At 50.7% G+C, this 23,145-nt stretch overlaps 1 protein-coding gene across 1 annotated transcript; it reads right to left on the bottom strand.

Annotated features, from left to right (window-relative positions):
• Positions 1 to 903: 903 nt before the first annotated feature.
• Positions 904 to 22,850, bottom strand: LOC139400864 (tripartite motif-containing protein 46-like). Its single transcript, XM_071145453.1, has 11 exons — positions 22,574 to 22,850; positions 15,881 to 16,031; positions 13,257 to 13,455; positions 11,342 to 11,488; positions 10,985 to 11,080; positions 10,444 to 10,697; positions 10,135 to 10,256; positions 9,711 to 10,043; positions 3,602 to 3,831; positions 3,405 to 3,472; positions 904 to 1,639 (listed from the first exon to the last, which is right to left on the bottom strand). The coding sequence occupies exons 1-11, from the start codon at positions 22,824 to 22,826 to the stop codon at positions 1,222 to 1,224; spliced, it is 2,271 nt and encodes a 756-aa protein (XP_071001554.1). The 5' UTR covers positions 22,827 to 22,850; the 3' UTR covers positions 904 to 1,221.
• Between the last annotated feature and the right edge of the window lie 295 nt (positions 22,851 to 23,145).

The following is a 23,145-nucleotide window of genomic DNA, read 5'->3' as shown; positions in this document are numbered from 1 at the left end:
TCCCACCCATGAGTCATTTACCAGTTAACATCCCACCCATGAGTCCTAAAAGATAACGTCCCACTCATGAGTCATTTAACAGTTAACATCCCACCCATGAGTCATTTACCAGTTAACATCCCACCCATGAGTCATTTACCAGTTAACATCCCACTCATGAGTCATTCACCAGTTAACATCCCACTCTTGAGTCATTTAACAGTTAACATCGCACTCATGAGTCATTTAACAGTTAACATCGCACTCATGAGTCATTTAACAGTTAACGTCCCACTCATGAGTCATTTAACAGTTAACGTCCCACTCATGAGTCATTTAACAGTTAACGTCCCACTCATGAGTCATTTAACAGTTAACGTCCCACTCATGAGTCATTTAACAGTTAAAGTCCCACTCATGAGTCATTTAACAGTTAACGTCCCACTCATGAGTCATTTAACAGTTAACGTCCCACTCATGAGTCATTTAACAGTTAACATCCCACTCATGAGTTAGTTAACGTCCCACTCATGAGTGATTTAACAGTTAACGTCCCACTCATGAGTGATTTAACAGTTAACGTCCCACTCATGAGTCATTTAACAGTTAACATCGCACTCATGAGTCAATTACCAATTAAGATCCCACCCATGAGTCATTTACCAGTTAACATCCCACTCATGAGTCATTTACCAGTTAACATCCCACTCATGAGTCATTTACCAGTTAACATCCCACTCATGAGTCATTTACCAGTTAACATCGCACTCATGAGTCATTTACCAGTTAACATCGCACTCATGAGTCATTTAACAGTTAACGTCCCACTCATGAGTCATTTAACAGTTAACGTCCCACTCATCAGTGATTTAACAGTTCACGTCCCACTAATGAGTCATTTAACAGTTAACGTCCCACTCATGAGTCATTTACAAGTTAACGTCCCACTCATGAGTCATTTAACAGTTAACGTCCCACTCATGAGTCATTTACCAGTTAACGTCCCACTCATGAGTCCTTTTCAGATGCAACACAGCAACAGTTGGAATCACAGAATACACGTATCCTGATGTAACCTGCAGAACACTTTATAATCCCCTGGATTCCGGGACATTGACATTCTTCTATTCTGCATAATGTACATCATCAACAGTTGCAGACATTACAAATGAAACCTAAACATAAACAAGTAAACATCAAGTTGATGAAGGGTCTTTCCACATCATTCCACTCCATACTTCTTCAGTTACCTAAATTGGTGGCGCGTGATTGGATGGTGACCCTTCTGTGCAGTGGCTCCTCTGTGCTCCGATTGGCCACCAGCTCCTGCAGCTGCAGTGCCCCTCCACCAATGAAACAAAAGGCCGGGCACACAGGGGCAGAGCAATCCACATGCCCCTCCCACAGGGTACGCAGCGAGTGGGCGTCGTAGAACGTGACCCGCCCCTTTTCGAAGTCCAGACAAACCCCCAGGCGCGGGGGCAGGGGGGCAGTAGGAGGGCCATGGTTGTTCCCATGGGTACTATGGGTACTGTGGTGTAAGTTTGCTGCCCCCTGGGGTAAGAGGACCTTGCCCATGCCCATGGTGAGGAAGCAGAAGGGAGGGGAGGAGTCTGGGGAATCCTCAGCCCCACTGTCATGGCCACTGTCTGGGTCATAGCTGGAGAGAGGGAAGGGTCGGGGAGAGAGAGGGGAGGGAGAGAGAGGAGGGGGGAACGGGAAGAGAGAGGGAAGGGGTCGGGGAGAGAGAGGGGAGGGTGAGAGAGAGGAGGGGGGAACGGGAAGAGAGAAGGGGGACCGGGGAGTGAGGAAGAGGGAGGACGGGGGAGACTGAGTTTACTTGGTTAGTTTTAGTGTCATTGGAACCACTTCTTTACTACCCCCTACCTCTACCTCCCTCTGTCCCCCTACCTCTGTTCCCCTACCTCTACCTACCTCCATCTGTCCCCCTACCTCTACCTACCTCCATCTGTCCCCCTACCTCTACCTCCCTCTGTCCCCCTACCTCTACCTCCCTCTGTCCCCCTACCTCTACCTCCCTCTGTCCAACCTACCTCTGTCCCCCTACCTCTACCTACCTCCATCTGTCCCCCTACCTCTACCTACCTCCATCTGTCCCCCTACCTCTACCTCCCTCTGTCCCCCTACCTCTACCTCCCTCTGTCCCCCTACCTCTACCTCCCTCTGTCCCCCTACCTCTACCTACCTCAATCTGTCCCCCTACCTCCCTGTCTCCCCTCCCTCTCCATCCCTACCTCTACCTCTATCTGTCCCCCATACCTCTATTTCCCTCTGTCCCCCCTACCTCTGTCCCCCTACCTCTACCTACCTCCATCTGTCCCCCTACCTCTACCTCCCTCTGTCCCTCTACCTCCCTCTGTCCAACCTACCTCTGTCCCCCTACCTCTATCTGTCCCCCTACCTCTACCTCCCTCTGTCCCCCTACTCTACCTCCCTCTGTCCCCCTACCTCTACCTACCTCAATCTGTCCCCCTACCTCCCTGTCTCCCCTCCCTCTCCATCCCTACCTCTACTTCTATCTGTTCCCCCTACCTCTATTTCCCTCTGTCCCCCCTACCTCTACCTCTATCTGTCCCCCTTCCCTCTCCATCCCTACCTCTACCTCCCTCTCTCCACCCTCCTTCTCCATCCCTACCTTTACCTCCCTCTGTCCCCCTACCTCTACCTCCCTCTGTCCCCCTACCTCTACCTCCCTCTGTCCCCCTACCTCTACCTCCTTCTGTCCCCCCTACCTCTACCTCACTCTGTCCCCCTACCTCTACCCCTCTGTCCCCCTACCTCTACCTCCCTCTGTCCCCCTACCTCTACCTCCCTCTGTCCCCATACCTCTACCTCCCTCTGTCCCCCTACCTCTAGCTCCCTCTCCATCCCTACCTCTAACTCCCTCTCTCCCCCTACCTCTACCTCCCTCTGTCCCCCTACCTCTACCTCCCTCTGTCCCCCTACCTCTACCTCCCTCTGTCCCCCTACCTTTACCTCCCTCTGTCCCCCTACCTCTACCTCCCTCTTCATCCCTACCTCTACCTCCCTCTGTCCCCCTACCTCTACCTCCCTTGTCCCCCTACCTCTACCTCCCTCTGTCCCCCCTACCTCTACCTCCCTCTGTCCCCCTACCTCTACCTCCCTCTGTCCCTCTGTCCCCCTACCTCTACCTGTCCCCCCTACCTCTACCTCTATCTGCTCCCCCTTCCCTCTCCATCCCTACCTCTACCTCCCTCTGTCCGCCCTCCCTCTCCATCCCTCCCTCTACCTCCCTCTGTCCCCCCCCTCTCCATCCCTCCCTCTACCTCCCTCTGTCCCCCCTCCCTCTCCATCCCTCCTTCTCTTCCCCCCTCTCTCTCCATCTCTCCCTCTACCTCCCTCTCCCTCCCTCCCTCCCTCTACCTCCCTCTCTCCTGTCTCACCGGGGGCTGGCCATGTCCTGGGGAAGGTGGAACCACTCCTGGAGCTTGGCCTCCTGTCCAACTCCCACCTGAGGAACGCAGAGAGAAAAATGACAAATTAGATTGAGTAAGTTACACACACCCACGCACGTATGCACACACACACACACACACACACACACACACACACACACACACACAAAATCTCTATTTCTCACCTTGACCAGGTAGGAGCCAGGCTCCACCGAGCATGCCCAGTAGTGCCTTCCCTGGGTGATGGCCAGGTCGCCTATGAGGAGGTCAGAGGTCAGGTGACAGGAAGTGAGGGAGCGGTCAGCGGCCTGCAGAAGAGAGAGGCCGGGCACGCTGCGGGCATACGTCTGTCCTTTACCCAGAGCCAGTCGGTCAGCATGCAAACCCCAGCGAGAGTCCAGAGAGAAACACAACACTGACGGAGGAGGGAGAGGGGGAGGAGGGAGAGGGAGAGGAGGAGAGGGAGAGGGGGAGGAGGAGAGGGAGAGGGGGAGGAGGGAGAAGGGGAGGAGGGAGAGGGGGAGGAGGGGGAGAGGGAGAGGGGGAGGGAGGGGGAGAGGAGGAGGAGGTGAGGGAGAGGAGGAGGAGGAGAGGGAGAGGTGGGGGAGAGGGAGAGGGGAGGAGGAGGAGAGGGGGAGGAGGAGGAGAGGGGAAAGGGGGAGGAGGAGGAGAGGGAGAGGGGGAGGAGGAGGAGAGGGGGTGGAGGAGGAGAGGGGGAGGAGAGGGAGAGGAGGAGGAGGAGAGGGGGAGGAGGAGGAGAGGGAAAGGGGGAGGAGGGGGAGGAGGAGGAGAGGGAGAGGGGGAGGAGGAGGAGAGGGGGAGGAGGAGGAGAGGGAGACGGGGAGGAGGAGAGGGGGAGGAGAGGGAGAGGGAGAGGGGGAGGAGAGGGAGAGGGCGAGGAAAAGGAGGGACAGTGAGAGGAGGAGGAGGGAGACGAGGATGTAGAGGAGAGGTAGGGGAAGAGGAAGAGGAGGGAGAGAGGGGGAGGAGGCGGTGAGGAGGAGGAGTAGGAGAGGGGGAGGGAGAAGGAGAGGAGGAGAGGAAGAGGAGAGGGGGAGGAAGGGGAAGGGTTTGATATAGCATCAGGGAGAGGAGCAGAGGAGCAGACCTGCTTACATCTACAGGAAACTGATGCATTCTGGAGGAATAAATACACCCCAGGAAAGAGAGGGAACGAGGAGAGCAGGAAATAAGAGAGAGGGAGTTCTAAAGAGGGAGAGAAACCTAGCCCAATATAGGTATGACTGCTGATCACTGATCAGGTTTTGAGAAATGAATAAACTAATCTCCTTTAGTGAGCCACATGAACACTTAATAACACAGGAGACTGGGGGAGTGTTTATACAGTATGGACAGTGTGAGGACAGAGAGTGAGAGATGTTGATAAGAGAGAGAGAGAGAGAGGTAGGAGAAGGACAGAGAGGGAGAGATGTTGATGAAGAGAGAGAGAGAGGTAGGAGAAGGATAGAGAGGGAGAGATGTTGATAAAGGGAGAGAGAGAGAGAGGTAGGAGAAGGACAGAGAGGGAGAGATGTTGATGAAGAGAGAGAGAGGTAGGAGAAGGACAGAGAGGGAGAGATGTTGATAAAGATAGAGAAAGAGGTAAGAGAAGGACAGAGAGTGAGAGATGTTGATAAAGGGAGAGAGAGAGAGAGTAGGAGAAGGACAGAGAGGGAGAGATGTTGATAAAGAGAGAGGTAAGAGAAGGACAGAGAGGGAGAGATGTTGATTAAGAGAGAGAAAGAGGTAGGAGTAGGACAGAGAGTGAGAGATGTTGATAAAGAGAGAGAGAGAGAGAGAGAGAGAGAGGTAGGAGGACAGATAGGGAGAGATGTTGATAAAGAGAGAGAGAGAGGTAGGAGAAGGACAGAGAGGGAGAGATGTCGATAAAGAGAGAGAGAGAGAGAGGTAGGAGAAGGACAGAGAGTGAGAGATGTCGATAAAGAGAGAGAGAGAGGGGTAGGAGAAGGACAGAGAGGGAGAGATGTTGATAAAGAGAGAGAGAGAGAGGTAGGAGAAGGACAGAGAGGGAGAGATGTTGATAAAGAGAGAGGTAAGAGAAGGACAGAGAGGGAGAGATGTTGATAGAGAGAGGTAGGAGAAGGACAGAGAGGCAGAGATGTTGATGAAGAGAGAGAGAGAGGTAGGAGAAGGACAGAGAGGGAGAGATGTTGATAAAGAGAGAGAGAGAGAGAGGTAGGAGAAGGACAGAGAGGGAGAAATGTTGATAAAGAGAGAGAGAGAGGTAGGAGAAGGACAGAGAGGGAGAGATGTTGATTAAGAGAGAGAAAGAGGTAGGAGTAGGACAGAGAGTGAGAGATGTCGATAAAGAGAGAGAGAGAGAGAGAGAGAGAGAGGTAGGAGAAGGACAGATAGGGAGAGATGTTGATAAAGAGAGAGAGAGAGGTAGGAGAAGGACAGAGAGTGAGAGATGTCGATAAAGAGAGAGAGAGAGGGGTAGGAGAAGGACAGAGAGGGAGAGATGTTGATAAAGAGAGATAGAGAGAGAGAGGTAGGAGAAGGACAGAGAGGGAGAGATGTTCATAAAGAGAGAGAGAGAGGTAGGAGAAGAACAGAGTGAGAGATGTCGATAAAGAGAGAGAGAGAGAGATGTTGATAGAGAGAGGTAGAAGAAGGACAGAGTGAGAGATGTCGATAAAGAGAGAGAGAGAGGTAGGAGAAGGACAGAGAGTGAGAGATGTCGATAAAGAGAGAGAGAAGTAGGAGAAGGACAGAGGGAGAGATGTCGATAAAGAGAGAGAGCGAGGTAGGAGAAGGACAGAGAGGGAGAGAAGTTGATGAAGAGAGAGAGAGGTAGGAGAAGGACAGAGAGGGAGAGGTGTTGATGAAGAGAGAGAGAGAGGTAGGAGAAGGACAGAGAGGAAGAGGTGTAGATGAGGAGAGAGAGAGAGGTAGGAGAAGGACAGAGAGGGAGGGATGTCGATAAAGAGAGAGAGAGAGAGAGAAAGGTAGGAGAAGGACAAAGAGGGAGAGATGTTGATGAAGAGAGAGAGAGAGAGAGAGAGGTAGGAGAAGGACAGAGAGGGAGAGATGTTGATGAAGAGAGAGAGAGAGGTAGGAGAAGGACAGAGAGGGAGAGATGTTGATGTAGAGAGAGAGAGAGGTAGGAGAAGGACAGAGAGGGAGAGATGTTGATGAAGAGAGAGAGAGAGGTAGGAGAAGGACAGAGAGGGAGAGGTGTTGATGAAGAGAGAGAGAGAGGTAGGAGAAGGACAGAGAGGGAGAGATGTCGATAAAGAGAGAGAGAGAGAGGTAGGAGAAGGACAAAGAGGGAGAGATGTTGATGAAGAGAGAAAGAGAGAGAGAGAGAGGTAGGAGAAGGACAGAGAGGGAGAGATGTTGATGAAGAGAGAGAGAGGTAGGAGAAGGACAGAGAGGGAGAGATGTTGATGAAGAGAGAGAGAGAGAGAGGTAGGATAAGGACAGAGAGTGAGAGATGTTGATAAAGAGAGAGAGGTAGGAGAAGGACAGAGGGAGAGATGTTGATAAAGAGAGAGAGAGAGAGAGGTAGGAGAAGGACAGAGAGGGAGAGATGTTGATAAAGAGAGAGAGAGAAGTAGGAGAAGGACAGAGTGAGAGATGTCGATAAAGAGAGAGAGAGAGAGAGGTAGGAGAAGGACAGAGGGAGAGATGTCGATAAAGAGAGAGAGCGGTAGGAGAAGGTCGGAGAGGGAGAGATGTCGATATAGAGAGAGAGCGAGAGGTAGGAGAAGGACAGAGAGGGAGAGATGTCGATAAAGAGAGAGAGAGAGGTAGGAGAAGGACAGAGAGTGGGATGGTAGGATTCTTCTGAGTACAGAGGGTTAGCAAGGTGAAAGAGAGGAAGGAGAGATAGGGAGATAAAGGGATGGAGGGATGGAGAGAGGATGGAGGGAGGGAGAGGATGGAGGGAGAGAGGATGGAGGGGGTGGAGGGATGGAGAGAGGACGGAGGGATGGAGAGAGGATGGAGAGAGGATGGGGGATGGAGAGAGGATGGATGGATGGAGAGAGGATGGAGAGATGATGGATGGAGAGAGGATGGAGAGGAGAGAGGATGGAGAGAGGATGGGGGTTGGAGAGAGGATGGATGGAGAGAGGATGGAGGGATGGAGAGAGGATGGAGAGAGGATGGAGAGAGGATCGACAGATGGACAGAGGATGGAGGGATGGAGAGAGGATGGAGGGGTGGAGAGAGGATGGAGAGAGGATGGAGAGAGGATGGAGAGAGGATGGACAGATGGACAGAGGATGGAGGGATGGAGAAAGGATGGAGGGGTGGAGAGAGGATGGAGAGAGGATGGAGGGATGGAGAGAGGATGGGGGATGGAGAGAGGGCCAGGGGGTGGAGAGAGGATGGAGGGATGGAGAGGGGATGGGGGATGGAGAGAGGATGGAGAGAGGATGGGGGATGGAGAGAGGATGGAGGGATGGAGAGGGGATGGGGGATGGAGAGAGGGCCAGGGGGTGGAGAGAGGATGGAGGGATGGAGAGAGGATGGAGGGATGGAGAGAGGATGGGGGATGGAGAGAGGACGGAGAGAGGATGGGGGATGGAGAGAGGATGAGAGAGGATGGAGGGATGGAGAGAGGATGGAGGGATGGAGAGGGGATGGGGGATGGAGAGAGGGCCAGGGGGTGGAGAGAGGATGGAGGGATGGAGAGAGGATGGAGGGATGGAGAGAGGATGGAGGGATGGAGAGAGGATGGAGGGGTGGAGAGAGGATGGAGAGAGGATGGAGAGAGGATGGACAGATGGACAGAGGATGGAGGGATGGAGAGAGGATGGAGGGGTGGAGAGAGGATGGAGAGAGGAGGGATGGAGAGAGGATGGGGGATGGAGAGAGGGCCAGGGGGTGGAGAGAGGATGGAGGGATGGAGAGGGGATGGGGGATGGAGAGAGGATGGAGAGAGGATGGGGGATGGAGAGAGGATGGAGGGATGGAGAGGGGATGGGGGATGGAGAGAGGGCCAGGGGGTGGAGAGAGGATGGAGGGATGGAGAGAGGATGGAGAGAGGATGGAGGGATGGAGAGAGGATGGAGGGGTGGAGAGGGGATGGAGAGAGGATGGAGGGATGGAGAGAGGATGGAGAGAGGATGGAGGGATGGAGAGAGGATGGAGGGGTGGAGAGGGGATGGAGAGAGGATGGAGAGAGGATGGAGAGAGGATGGACAGATGGACAGAGGATGGAGGGATGGAGAGAGGATGGAGGGGTGGAGAGAGGATGGAGGGATGGAGAGAGGGCCAGGGGGTGGAGAGAGGATGGAGGGATGGAGAGGGGATGGGGGATGGAGAGAGGATGGAGAGAGGATGGGGGATGGAGAGAGGATGGAGGGATGGAGAGGGGATGGGGGATGGAGAGAGGGCCAGGGGTGGAGAGAGGATGGAGGGATGGAGAGAGGATGGAGAGAGGATGGAGGGATGGAGAGAGGATGGAGGGGTGGAGAGGGGATGGAGAGAGGATGGAGAGAGGATGGAGAGAGGATGGACAGATGGACAGAGGATGGAGGGATGGAGAGAGGATGGAGGGGTGGAGAGAGGATGGAGAGAGGATGGAGGGATGGAGAGAGGATGGAGGGATGGAGAGGGGATGGGGGATGGAGAGAGGGCCAGGGGGTGGAGAGAGGATGGAGGGATGGAGAGAGGATGGGGGATGGAGAGAGGATGGAGAGAGGATGGGGGATGGAGAGAGGATGGGGATGGAGAGAGGATGGTGGATGGAGAGAGGATGGAGGGATGGAGAGGGGATGGAGAGAGGACCAGGGGGTGGAGAGAGGATGGAGGGATGGAGAGGGGGTGGGGGATGGAGAGAGGATGGGGGATGGAGAGAGGATGGAGGGATGGAGAGGGGATGGGGGATGGAGAGAGGGCCAAGGGGTGGAGAGAGGATGGAGGGATGGAGAGGGGATGGGGGATGGAGAGAGGATGGAGAGAGGATGGGGGATGGAGAGAGGATGGAGGGATGGAGAGGGGATGGGGGATGGAGTGAGGACCAGGGGGTGGAGAGAGGATGGAGGGATGGAGAGAGGATGGAGGGATGGAGAGAGGATGGAGAGAGGATGGAGGGATGGAGAGAGGTTGGAGGGATGGAGAGAGGATGGAGGGATGGAGAGAGGGCTGGGGGGTGGAGCTGGGTTACAGAACAGAGGGAGTGGGTTATGCAGAGAGAAGATGAGGGAATTGAGAAGGTGAAGGGATGGATTGGGACAAAAGAGGTATTGACTTTGTTAAACAATTCCCCAACAATAATTGTATCATGAATTGCGTACGGACGTGTCTGTGTGTGTGTCTCACCTGGTGCGGGTGGTGTGTGCAGGTAAACCTCTTCGCTGTACTCGCCAAACCCCGCCTTATTGCTTCCTTTCACCCTTAACACGTACACACTGTCCATCTCCAGCCTGTCAATCACAGCACTAGTCCCGCCCACCTCCTCCAGGCGTTGCCACACCAGTGGAGCATTGGGACTCCTGACCTCTCCTCCCCAGCCTGCCTCGGTCAATCCCATTCGCCGCTGGAACTCCACGGAGAAGTGCCAGGCAGGGGCGGAGTCCTGGGGGAGTCGCCAGCACAGGAACAGCTGGTCATAGGCCAGCGTGCGCTGAGTGTCAATCACAGGAGCCAATGGGGCTGTAGCAGGGGCGGGGCAGAGAAGAAAAAGGAGTTATATTGGTGGATGGGATGAGTTAGCTTTCAGATCTAACCTCTTACACGGACGGACCTCTTATGTATCCCATGCTGCTGATGAGTTTCACTTCTCTGGAGGCGTCCATGTGGAAGTGTCTGAAGGAGGGATCAGCCGAGAGAGAGAAACACTGCAGATTCTCTATGGCTTTCACCAGCCTGGAGAGAGAGAAAGAGAGATTCAGAGAGAGAAAACGAGAGAGAAAGAGCGAGAGAGAAAATAGAAACGGGGAGAGAGAAAATATAGAGGGGGGCGTGGCTGGTAAGTGTCAAGTGTTGATATTGCACCTGTTATTTACCCACGGTGTGTGTGCGCGCATGTGTGTCTTGCATCTACCACCCGTACCTGTTGTGGGTGATTCGTGCGGCCTGTACGAAGCAGGGTTGGTCGGTCTCTTTGAGCAGCTCTTGTGTGTAGGCCATTAAACCGCCGTGTTCCTGCAGACCCCTCCTCTCAGACACCTGGGCCGACAGGGCCTCCCCCCTCCTCAGCCGGGCCCCCTCCAGGGCCAGGGTCAACGCTCCCTGTCGCTCCACTAGAGACGCCCCCAGCTCCCTCACAGACTGGGACAACTGCTCCCTAACCAACGCACTGTTCAACTAGAGAGGGAGTTGAGAGGGGGTTTAAGGGGATGTGGTAGAGGGAGAGAGAGAGAGGGGGGGATGAATGGAGGGGGTAGAGGGAGAGAGAGGGGGGAAGAAGGGAGAGGGTAGAGGGAGAGTGAGAGGGAGAGAGTGTGGGGGAGGGGAGAAGAAGAGAGGGGTAGAGGGAGGGAAAGAAGAGCATGGTTATACTGTGATGGAGAGAAAGAGGCAATCGAAGGATAGAGGGAAGAAAGTAGTGGATTGGACGAAAGAGAGACAGAAAGGATGGAGAGAGAGTTTACCTCCAAGTGTGTGATGGCACTCTCCAGCTGAGTTATCTGAGCCTTTACTGTGTCCTGATTGGCCAGAATGTAGTTGATCTCCTTGGTGATTTTGTCCTCAGGTGTTAAGAGAGACAGATGACAATATCAGCAAGCAAACATGTAGTTTCATGTTTTGACAGGCAGGCAGGCAGGCAGGCAGGCAGGCAGGCAGGCAGGCAGGCAGGCAGGCAGGCAGGCAGGCAGGCAGGCAGGCAGGCAGGCAGGCAGACAGACAGACAGACAGACAGACAGATAGATAGATAGATAGATAGATAGATAGATAGATAGATAGATAGATAGATAGATAGATAGATAGATAGATAGATAGATAGATACCTTTAGTGCCTGGCAGGCCTGTGCGATGGGCGCCACCTTGTGGCCGTGGTGGACTCTGTGGAGCTTACAGACAGGACACAGCAGCCTCTGGCAGGAGCGACAGTACCACAACAACCTCTCCTGCTCATGCTCCAGACACGTTAGGACCTAATAGGGGAGAGGAGGAGAGGAGAGAGGGCAAGAGGGGAGGGGGGGAGAAGGAGGAGAGGAGAGAGGGCAAGAGGGGAGGAGGGGGAGAGGAGGAAGACAGGTACAGTAGAGGTGTGGATACAGGGGTGGGCAGGGAGGAGGGGAGGAGAGGAGGGGGAGAGGAGGAAGACAGGTACAGTAGAGGTGTGGATACAGGGGTGGGCAGGGAGGAGGGGAGAGGAGGAAGACAGGTACAATAGAGGTGTAGATACAGGGGTGAGGAGGGGGAGAGGAGGAAGACAGGTACAGTAAAGGTGTGGATACAGGGGTGGGCAGGGAGGAGGGGAGAGGAGGAAGACAGGTACAGTAGAGGTGTAGATACAGGGGTGGGCAGAGAGGAGGGGAGAGGAGGAAGACAGGTACAGTAGAGGTGTAGATACAGGGGTGGGCAGGGAGGAGAGGAGGGGAGAGGAGGAAGACAGGTACAGTAGAGGTGTAGATACAGGGGTGGGCAGGGAGGAGGGGAGAGGAGGAAGACAGGTACAGTAGAGGTGTAGATACAGGGGTGGGCAGGGAGGAGGGGGAGAGGAGGAAGACAGGTAAAGTAGAGGTGTAGATACAGGGGTGGGCAGGGAGGGGGGAGAGGAGGAAGACAGGTAAAGTAGAGGTGTAGATACAGGTGGGCAGGGAGGAGGGGGAGAGGAGGAAGACAGTAGAGGTGTGGATACAGGGGTGGGCAGGGAGGAGGGGGAGAGGAGGAAGACAGGTACAGTAGAGGTGTGGATACAGGGGTGGGCAGGGAGGAGGGGAGAGGAGGAAGACAGGTACAGTAGAGGTGTAGATGTAGATACAGGGGTGGGCAGGGAGGAGAGAGGAGGAAGACAGGTACAGTAGAGGTGTAGATACAGGGGTGGGCAGGGAGGAGGGGGAGAGGAGGAAGACAGGTACAGTAGAGGTGTAGATACAGGGGTGGGCAGGGAGGAGAGGGGAGGAAGATATAACAGGAGGAGGAAGAAAAGGAGGTCACCAGCCAAACTCACAGAGAGTCACTGTGGAAGAAACAAGTAAAGGAGAGAGAGAGGTACAGTAGAGGAAACAGGTGAAGGAGAGAGAGAGAGAGGTACAGTAGAGGAAACAGGTGAAGGAGAGAGAGAGGTACAGTAGAGGAAACAGGTGAAGGAGAGAGAGATGTACTGTAGAGGAAACAGGTGAAGGAGAGAGAGAGGGACTGTACTGTAGAGGAAACAGGTGAAGGAGAGAGAGAGAGGGACTGTAGAGGGAAACAGGTGAAGGAGAGAGAGAGGTGCTGTAGAGGAAACAGGTAAAGGAGAGAGAGAGGTACTGTAGAGGAAACAGGTGAAGGAGAGAGAGAGGGACTGTAGAGGAAACAGGTGAAGGAGAGAGAGAGGTACTGTAGAGGAAACAGGTGAAGGAGAGAGAGAGGGACTGTAGAGGAAACAGGTGAAGGAGAGAGAGAGGGACTGTAGAGGAAACAGGTGAAGGAGAGAGAGAGGTGCTGTAGAGGAAACAGGAGAAGGAGAGAGAGAGGTACTGTAGAGGAAACAGGTGAAGGAGAGAGAGAGGGACTGTAGAGGAAACAGGTGAAGGAGAGAGATGTACTGTAGAGGAAACAGGTGAAGGAGAGAGAGAGAGGGACTGTAGAGGAAACAGGTAAAGAAGTTATAGAGATATGGATACAGAGAAGAGGGAAATACAATTTCATGAACATAGTTAACCCCTACATACACCCCCCAAATACTATGTAAACACACACACACACACACACCTTGGGTCTGAAGTTGTTGGTGGGCAGTATGTGTTCGTGCTGGGAGCGGAGCGTACCCCAGGGGTGGTAGAGCTTGAAACACTCGTTGCAGAAGTTGGACCTGCAGTCAGCACAGCCCTTAGTGGCCTCCAAGGACTGAGGAGCCTTACAGAAGCCACACATTATAGCCACGCTGCCCAGGCTCACTGTGTGTCTGTACCTGGAGCCAGACAGGGGAGGGGGAGAAACAGTGGAGAGGTTGGGGGTTGATACAAAAAGAGGAGAGTGAGAACACAGAGCAACATTAAACCATAATGATGTCACTGTCCAAGATCTCTGTAGAGAGAGAGAGAGAGAGAGAGAGAGAGAGAGAGGAGAGAGAGGAGAGAGAGGAGAGAGACAGAGAGAGAGAGAGAGACAGAGAGAGAGAGAGAGAGAGACAGAGAGAAAGAGACAGAGAGAGAGAGACGGAGAGAGAGAGAGAGAGAGGAGAAAGAGACAGACAGAGAGAGAGACAGAGAGAGAGAGACAGAGAGAGAGAGAGAGAGAGACAGAGAGAGACAGAGAGAGAGAGAGAGAGAGAGAGAGAGAGAGAGAGAGAGAGACTGGACGTGGGTTAGGTAAAGGTTAGGAAGGGGGGATGAGAGGTGAGAAGGAGAGGGGGTATGAGAGGTGAGAAGGAGAGGGGGGTGAGAGGTGAGAAGAAGAGGGGGATGAGAGGTGAGAAGGAGAGGGGGTATGAGAGGTGAGAAGGAGAGGGGGTGAGAGGTGAGAAGGAGAGGGGGGATGAGAGGTGAGAAGGAGAGGGGGGATGAGAAGTGAGAAGAAGAGGGGGGTGAAAGGTGAGAATGAGAGGGAGTGGAGGATGAGAAAGAGAGGGGGATGAGAGGTGAGAAGGAGAGGGGGGGTGAAAAGTGAGAAGGAGAGGGGGTATGAGAGGTGAGAAGGAGAGGGGGATGAGAGGTGAGAAGGAGAGGGGGGATGAGAGGTGAGAAGGAGAGGGGGTATGAGAGGTGAGAAGGAGAGGGGGGTGAGAGGTGAGAAGGAGAGGGGGATGAGAGGTGAGAAGGAGAGGGGGTGAGAGGTGAGAAGGAGAGGGGGGATGAGAGGTGGGGAGAAAGGAGAGGGGGATGAGAGGTGAGAAGGAGAGGGGAATGAGAGGTGAGAAGGAGAGGGGGGATGAGAGGAGAGGGGGGATGAGAGGTGCGAAGGAGAGGGGAATGAGAGGTGAGAAGGAGAGGGGGAATGAGCTAAATGTGCTACTGTACGGTCTGTTCTGTTCTGTCCTCGTCTGCTCTGCTCTGCATTCAGATGTGTTTTTTAAATTTTGTATCCAACTTCCTGACCTGGATCCTTCAGCTGTGTTCTGTGTTCCTGCAGACTGCACTGTTTCTACTTCCAGTGAGCTATGGACTCTCAACATGCCCAGTCTTTACTGACAGAGACAACCCAGCCTCCAGGGGAGAGAGAACAGCTGCAGAAAACTCCTCTGAAACTGCTGCTGCTGCATCTCAAACAATGGATATTATATCCCTCTCCCTCTCTCTCTCTCTCTGTCTCTCTCTGTCTCTGTCTCTCTCTCTCTCTCTGTCTCTCTCTCTCTCTCTGTCTCTGTCTCTTTCTCCTCTCTCTCTCTCTCTCTCTCTCTCTCTCTCTCTCTCTCTCTCTCTCTCTCTCTCTCTCTGTCTCTCTCTCTCTGTCTCTTTCTCTCTGTCTCTCTGTCTCTCTCTCTCTCTCTCTCTCTCTCTCTCTCTCTCTCTCTCTCTCTCTCTCTGTCTCTCTCTCTCTCTGTCTCTCTCTCTGTGTCTTTCTCTCTCCTCTCTCTCTCTCTCTCTCTCTGTCTCTCTCTCTGTCTCTCTGTCTCTCTCTCTCTCTCTCTCTCTGTCTCTTCTCTCTCTGTCTCTCTCTCTCTCTCTCTCTCTCTCTACCTCTACCACTACCTCTACCTCTACTTCTCCCAAATCTCTCTCTCTCTCTCTCTGTCTCTCTCTCTCTCTCTCTACCTCTACCACTACCTATACCTCTACCTCTCCCAAATCTCTCTCTCTCTCTCTCTCTCCCTCTCTCTCTCTCTCTCTCCCTCTCCCTCTCTCGCGCTCTCTCTCTCTCTCTTTCATCCCAATTCTTTCCCACTCTCTCCCTATACCTCTCCCAAATCTCGCTTCCATCCCCTCTCTCTTCGCTTCTCTATGTGAATCTGAGTAGTCTACAAAGGCCTCATCTCTTCCTCTCTTTCAGATCACTACTAATGAAGGAAAGGAAACTAGGAAAGGAGGCTATTTATGAGAATCACAATGTCTATGTGTTTGTCTCTTGAAGCGTTCAGAACCTCAACTTGTTGTTCAGAAAGTCCATTTAACGTTTGTGTGAATGATGAAGTCACCTCAGCTTCCCAGTTCCCACACACTCAGCTGGTTAGGCCCTGCTTCAGGAGAGGGGGGGTTCTCCCCGTACCAAAATCAATGATTTTCTGTCCCATTTATAAAGCACTATTGACTTTTCCTTTTTCTGTGCTTATCTTTATTTCCTGCAGGATTGGTTCAGAACCTACATTCCTCTGTAAGTAAGCAACTCTCTCTATGTGTCTGTCTGTCTGTCTGTCTGTCTGTCTGTCTGTCTGTCTGTCTGTCTGTGTGTGTGTGTACCTCTCCACGATGCGTTCCAAGGTGAGATTCCTGAGGCAATCGGTCAGTCCTCTCTCCCCCAGCTCCACCTCCTTGTGACAGGACGGACAGGGGAACAGCATGGGGGCAGGAGACATGTCCTTACGACGACGCCCGGGGTATGTCCCAAAACCTGAGAGGTGGGGGGAGGAGGGGGGAAGTTTGGAGAGGGAGAGAGGAGACAGTGTGAGATAGAAAGTAATCAGTATGAGTGGGATAGCTCCATCACAGTTTGATAGAACTAGAGCCATACTTTTCTATCCCCTGACTGCACTGCACACTACATGCTGACACAGACAGAAACTGCTGCTTCACACCTAGAACACCTGCTAGTTCAAACACACACACACACACACACACACACAACTGCCCTCCAACTCTCTCTCTCAGCGTCTTTGAAGTGTTATGATGTATGAACCAGTCATATACACTGCATCTACAAAACATTAACAACACCTGCTCATTCCCTGACATAGAGTGACCAGGTGAATCCAGGTGAAAGCTATGATCCCTTATTGTGGATGAAGGGGAGAAGACAGGTTAAATAAGGATTGTAATCCTTGAGACAATTGAGACATGGATTGTGTATGTGTGCCATCCAGAGGGTGCATGAGCAAGACAAAGGATTTAAGTGCCTTTGAACAGGGTATGGTGGTAGGTGTCAAGCGCACCAGTTTGTGTTAAGAACTGCAACGTTGCTGGGTTTTTACGCTCAACAGTTTCCTGTGTGTATCAAGAATGGTCCACCACCCAAAGGACATCCAGCCAACTTGACACAACTGTGGAAAGCATTGGAGTCAACATGGGCCAGCATCCAAGTGAAATGCTTTGGACACCTTGTAGAGTCCATGCCCTGATGAATTGAGGCTGTTCTGAGGACAAAAGGGAGTTCCTAATGTTCAGTATACTTTGTGTATATAGTTAGTTGGGCCATTGCAGTTGAACGTTCCGGGAGAATTTAAAGGCAATGCTCCCAAGTGTATGTAAACTTCTGACCCACTGGGAATGTGATGAAAGAAATAAAAGCTGAAAGAAATAAAAGCTGAAATAATTCATTATCTCTACTATTATTCTGACATTTCACATTCTTCACATTCTCTCTAACTGACCTAAGACAGGGAATTTTTACTAGGATTAAATGTTGGGAATTGTGAAAAACTGAGTTAAAATGTATTTGGCTAAGGTGTATGTAAACTTCCGACTTCAACTGTAGCTATTGCTAGGTGATAATTAACACTTCCAAATTGTGTTGTTTATTTCAGATTTCAAAGCCAACGAAGACACACCAACACTGTACAGACTTGGATGCACATTATGCAGAATGGTAATCAATAAAAACCTATTTTAAATTTGCAGTTCTGTTTTGTTTGTTTACAGCGGGTCATTTCATAGGGAACTGGAGGAGGAGCTCTCCTATTGTTACATCATCAACGTTTAGACAATAAATACGTTAACATGGCAGATGTTCTGAAACCTGGTTGAACTGTTTGCTATACTGTACCAGTCAAAAGTTTGGACACACCTACTCATTCAAGGGTTTTTCTTTATTTTTACTATTTTCTACATTGTAGAATAATAGTGAAGACATCAAAACTATGAAATAACACATATGGAATCATGTAGTAACCACAAAAGTGTTAAGCAAATCAAAATATATTTCATATTTGAGATTATCGAAGTACCCACCCTTTGCCTTGATGACAGCTTTGCACACTCTTAGCATTCTCTCAACCAGCTTCATGAGGTAGTCACCTGGAATGCACTTCAATTAACAGGTGCGTTTTATTAAAAGTTAACGTGTGGAATTGATTTACTTCTTAATGTGTTTGAGCCAATCAGCTGTGTTGTGACAAGGTAGAGGTGGTATACAGAAGATAGTCTTATTTGGTAAAAGACCAAGTCCATATTATAAAAAGAACAGCTCAAATAAGCAAAGAGAAACAACAGTCCATCATTACTTTAAGACATGAAGGTTAGTCAATCCTGAAAACTTCAAGAACTTTGAAAGTGTATTCAAGTTCAGTTGCAAAAAACATCAAGCTCTATGATGAAACTGGCTCTCATGAGGAAAGGAAGACCCAGAGTTACCTCTGCTGCAGAGGATAAGTTCATTAGAGTTAACTGCACATTAGATTGCAGCCCAAATAAACGCTTTGCAGAGTTCAAGTAACAGACACATCTCAACATCAGCTGTTCAGAGGAGACTGCGTGAATCAGGCCTTCATGGTCGAGTTGCTGCAAAGAAACTACTACCAAAGGACACCAATAATAAGAAGAGACTTGCTTGGGCCAAGAAACACGAGCAATGGACATTAGACTGGTGGAAATCTGTCCTTTGGTCTGATGAGTCCAAATTTGACATTTTTGGTACCAACTGCTGTGTCTTTGTGAGACGCAGAGAAGGTGAACCGATGATTTCCGTATGTGTAGTTCCCACCGTGAAGCATGGAGGAAGAGGTGTGATGGTGCTTGCATGTGACAGTGTCTGTGATTTATTTAGAATTCAAGGCACACTTAATCAGCATGGCTACCACAGCATTCTGCAGCAATACGCCATCCCATCTGTTTAGCACTTAGTGGGACTATTATTTGTTTTTCAACAGGACAATGACCCAACACACCTCCAGGCTGTGTAAGGCCTATTTGACCAAGAAGGAGAGAGATGGAGTGCTGTATCAGATGACCTGGCCTCGACAATCACCTGACCTCAACCCAATTGAGACGGTTCGGGATGAGTTGGACCGCAGAGTGAAGGAAAAGCAGCAAACAAGTGCTCAGCATATGTGGGAACTCCTTCTAGACTGTTGGGAAAGCATTCCGGGTGAGGCTGGTTGAGAGATAGCCAAGAGTGTGCAAAGCTGTCATCAAGGCAAAGGGTGGCTACTATGAAGAATCTCAAATATAAAATATATTTTGATTTGTTTAACACTTTTTTGGTTACTACATGATTCATCATGACTGGTTGCATCACTGCCTGGTATGGCAACTGCTCAGCCTCATACTACAAGGCGTTACAGAGGGTAGTGCATACGGCCCAGTACATGACTGGGGCCAAGCTTCCTGCCATCCAGGACCTATATACCAGGAGTTGTCAGAGGAAGGCCCTAAAAACTGTCAAAGACTCCAGCCACTCTAGTCATAGACTGTTCTCTCTGCTACCGCACGGCAAGTGGTACCGGAGCGCCAAGTCTAGGACCAAAAGGCTTCTTAACAGCTTCTACCCCCAAGCCATAAGACTGCTGAACAGCTAATCAAACGGCTACCCAGACCCCTCGTTTACGCTGCTGCTACTCTCTGTTTATAATCTATGCATAGTCACTTTAACTCTACCTACATGTACTGTATATATTACCTCAATTACCTCAATTAACCGGTGCCCCCGCACATTGACTCTGTACCGGTACCCCCTGTGTATAGCCTTGCTTGTTATTTTACTGCTGCTATTTAATTATTTGTTACTTTAATTTTCTATTTTCTATTTTTTACTTGTCTATTTTTAACACTTATTTTCATTTGTTGTTAACTTCTTGAAGCATGGTTGGTTAAGGGCTTGTAAGTAAGCATTTCTTCTAAGGTCTAAGGCTGTTGTATTCGGCACGTGACAAATAAATTGGATTCGATTTGATTCCATATGTGTTATTTCATCGTTTTGATGTCTTCACTATTATTCTACAATGTAGAAAATAGTAAAAAATAAAGAAAAACCCTTGAATGAGTAGGTGTGTCCAAACTTTTGACTGGTACTGTAAATACACTACTGTTCAAAGGTTTGGGGTCACTGAAAAATGGCCTTGTTTTTTAAAGAAAAGCACATTTTTTGTCCATTAAAATAACATCTAATTGAGCAGAAATACAGTGTAGACATTGTTAATGTTGTAAATAACTATTGTAGCTGGAAATGACAGATTTTTTAAATGGAATATCTACATAGGTGTACAGAGGTCCATTATCAGCAACCATCACTCAAATCAAATCAAATCAAATTGTATTTGTCACATACACATGGTTAGCAGATGTTAATGCGAGTGTAGCGAAATGCTTGTGCTTCTAGTTCCGACAATGCAGTAATAACCAACAAGTAATCTAACCTAACAATTCCAAAACTACTACCTTATACACACAAGTCTAAGGGGATAAAGAATATGTACATAAAGATATATGAATGAGTGATTATACAGAGCGGCATAGGCAAGATACAGTAGATGGTATTGAGTGCAGTATATACATATGAGATGAGTATGTAAACAAAGTGGCATAGTTAAAGTGGCTAGTGATACATGTATTACATAAAGATGCAGTAGATGATATAGAGTACAGTATATACATATACATATGAGATGAATAATGTAGGGTATGTAAACATTATATTAGGTAGCATTGTTTAAAGTGGCTAGTGATATATTTTACATCATTTCCCATCAATTCCCATTATTAAAGTGGCTGGAGTTGAGTCAGTGTGTTGGCAGCAGCCACTCAATGTTAGTGGTGGCTGTTTAACAGTCTGATGGCCTTGAGATAGAAGCTGTTTTTCAGTCTCTCGGTCCCAGCTTTGATGCACCTGTACTGACCTCGCCTTCTGGATGATAGCGGGGTGAACAGGCAGTGGCTCGGGTGGTTGTTGTCCTTGATGATCTTTATGGCCTTCGTGTGACATCGGGTGGTGTAGGTGTCCTGGAGGGCAGGTAGTTTGCCCCCGGTGATGCGTTGTGCAGACCTCACTACCCTCTGGAGAGCCTTACGGTTGTGGGCGGAGCAGTTGCCGGTACCAGGCGGTGATACAGCCCGACAGGATGCTCTCGATTGTGCATCTGTAGAAGTTTGTGAGTGCTTTAGGTGACAAGCCAAATTTCTTCAGCCTCCTGAGGTTGAAGAGGCGCTGCTGCGCCTTCTTCACGATGCTGTCTGTGTGGGTGGACCAATTCAGTTTGTCTGTGATGTGTACGCCGAGGAACTTAAAACTTACTACCCTCTCCACTGTTCCATCGGTGTGGATAGGGGGGTGTTCCCTCTGCTGTTTCCTGAAGTCCACAATCATCTCCTTAGTTTTGTTGACGTTGAGTGTGAGGTTATTTTCCTGACACCACACTCCGAGGGCCCTCACCTCCTCCCTGTAGGCCGTCTCGTCGTTGTTGGTAATCAAGCCTACCACTGTTGTGTCGTCCGCAAACTTGATGATTGAGTTGGAGGCGTGCGTGGCCACGCAGTCGTGGGTGAACAGGGAGTACAGGAGAGGGCTCAGAACGCACCCTTGTGGGGCCCCAGTGTTGAGGATCAGCGGGGTGGAAATGTTGTTGCCTACCCTCACCACCTGGGGGCGGCCCGTCAGGAAGTCCAGTACCCAGTTGCACAGGGCGGGGTCGAGACCCAGGGTCTCGAGCTTGATGACGAGCTTGGAGGGCACTATGGTGTTAAATGCCGAGCTGTAGTCGATGAACAGCATTCTCACATAGGTATTCCTCTTGTCCAGATGGGTAAGGGCAGTGTGCAGTGTGGTTGAGATTGCATCGTCTGTGGACCTATTTGGGCGGTAAGCAAATTGGAGTGGGTCTAGGGTGTCAGGTAGGGTGGAGGTGATATGGTCCTTGACTAGTCTCTCAAAGCACTTCATGATGACGGAAGTCGTTTAGCTCAGTTACCTTAGCTTTCTTGGGAACAGGAACAATGGTGGCCCTCTTGAAGCATGTGGGAACAACAGACTGGGATAGGGATTGATTGAATATGTCCGTAAACACACCAGCCAGCTGGTCTGCGCATGCTCTGAGGGCGCGGCTGGGGATGCCGTCTGGAACTGCAGCCTTGCGAGGGTTAACACGTTTAAATGTTTTCCTCACTCCGCATGTTTTAGTTGCGGGCCGTGTCAGTGGCACTGTATTGTCCTCAAAGCGGGCAAAAAAGTTATTTAGTCTGTCTGGGAGCAAGACATCCTGGTCCGTGACGGGGCTGGTTTTCTTTTTGTAATCCGTGATTGACTGTAGACCCTGCCACATACCTCTTGTGTCTGAGCCGTTGAATTGAGATTCTACTTTGTCTCTATACTGACGCTTAGCTTGTTTGATTGCCTTGCGGAGGGAATAGTTACACTGTTTGTATTCGGTCATGTTTCCTCGGTCACCTTGCCCTGATTAAAAGCAGTGGTTCGGGCTTTCAACGTGCCTTTGGAACACTCCTGTGTTCCAATGGCACGTTGTGTTAGCTAATCCAAGTTTATCCTTTTAAAAGGCTAGTTGATCATTAGAAAACCCTTTTGCAATTGTGTTAGCACAGCTGAAAACTGTTGTCCTGATTAAAGAGGCAATAAAACTGGCCTTCTTTAGACTAGTTGAGTATCTGGAGCGTCAGCATTTGTGGGTTCGATTACAGGCTCAAAATGGCCAGAAACAAAACCCTTTCTTCTGAAACTTCTGAAACAACATTAACAATGTCTACACTGTATTTCTGATCTCTTTCTCTCTCTTTTTTTTTAAATGTGCTTTTCTTTCAAAAACAAGGACATTTCTAAGTGACCCCAAACTTTGGAATGGTAGTGTGTGTATTTATATATGGCTCTGGTATGAACCATCTTCACTGACCAGTAAAACAAAGTCAGATGCTGATCTGATGATGATGTCACACTCATCTGCAGGCACTGGCACACAAGTGAGATCGACATCAGCATTCACACACACACTAACCCACCTGGTCTGAGGACGCGGTCCAGGCGGTCGGTGGTCTTGGGCGGGGGCCTGCGTGCCCCGCGCGGGGAGCGTGTGTTGGGGGAGGCAGCCGGGGAGTTGGGCTCTGGGGGGAGGTCTGGGGCAGGGTATCCTCTCTGGATTAACACCTCAGCAGCACACAGCAGACACACACTGTGCTGGCACGGCAGGATGATGGGCTGCTTCACCATCTCAGTACACACCGGGCAATGCAGCTCCCGCTCCATACTCTTCATGTTAGACTGGAGGACGAGAGAGGGAGGGAGGGGATAAGGGGTTGGAGATAGTAGAGAGACGGGGAGAGGAGTTAGAGGGGCAGGGAGGGAGGGGATAAGGGGTTGGAGATGGTAGAGAGACGGGGAGAGGAGTTAGAAGAGCAGGGAGGGGGGATAAGGGGTTGGAGATAGAAGAGAGACGGGGAGGGGAGTTAGAGGAGCAGGGAGGGGGGATAAGGGGTTGGAGATAGTAGAGAGACGGGGAGGGGAGTTAGAGGAGCAGGGAGAGGGGATAAGGGGTTGGAGATAGTAGAGAGACGGGGAGAGGAGTTAGAGGAGC

This window comes from Oncorhynchus clarkii, unplaced genomic scaffold (genome assembly GCF_045791955.1).
Source record: "Oncorhynchus clarkii lewisi isolate Uvic-CL-2024 unplaced genomic scaffold, UVic_Ocla_1.0 unplaced_contig_3106_pilon_pilon, whole genome shotgun sequence".
Taxonomy (NCBI): Eukaryota; Metazoa; Chordata; class Actinopteri; order Salmoniformes; family Salmonidae; genus Oncorhynchus; species Oncorhynchus clarkii.
Note: the sequence above shows the minus strand (reverse complement) of the source record. Positions and strands in the feature narration are given on the sequence as shown.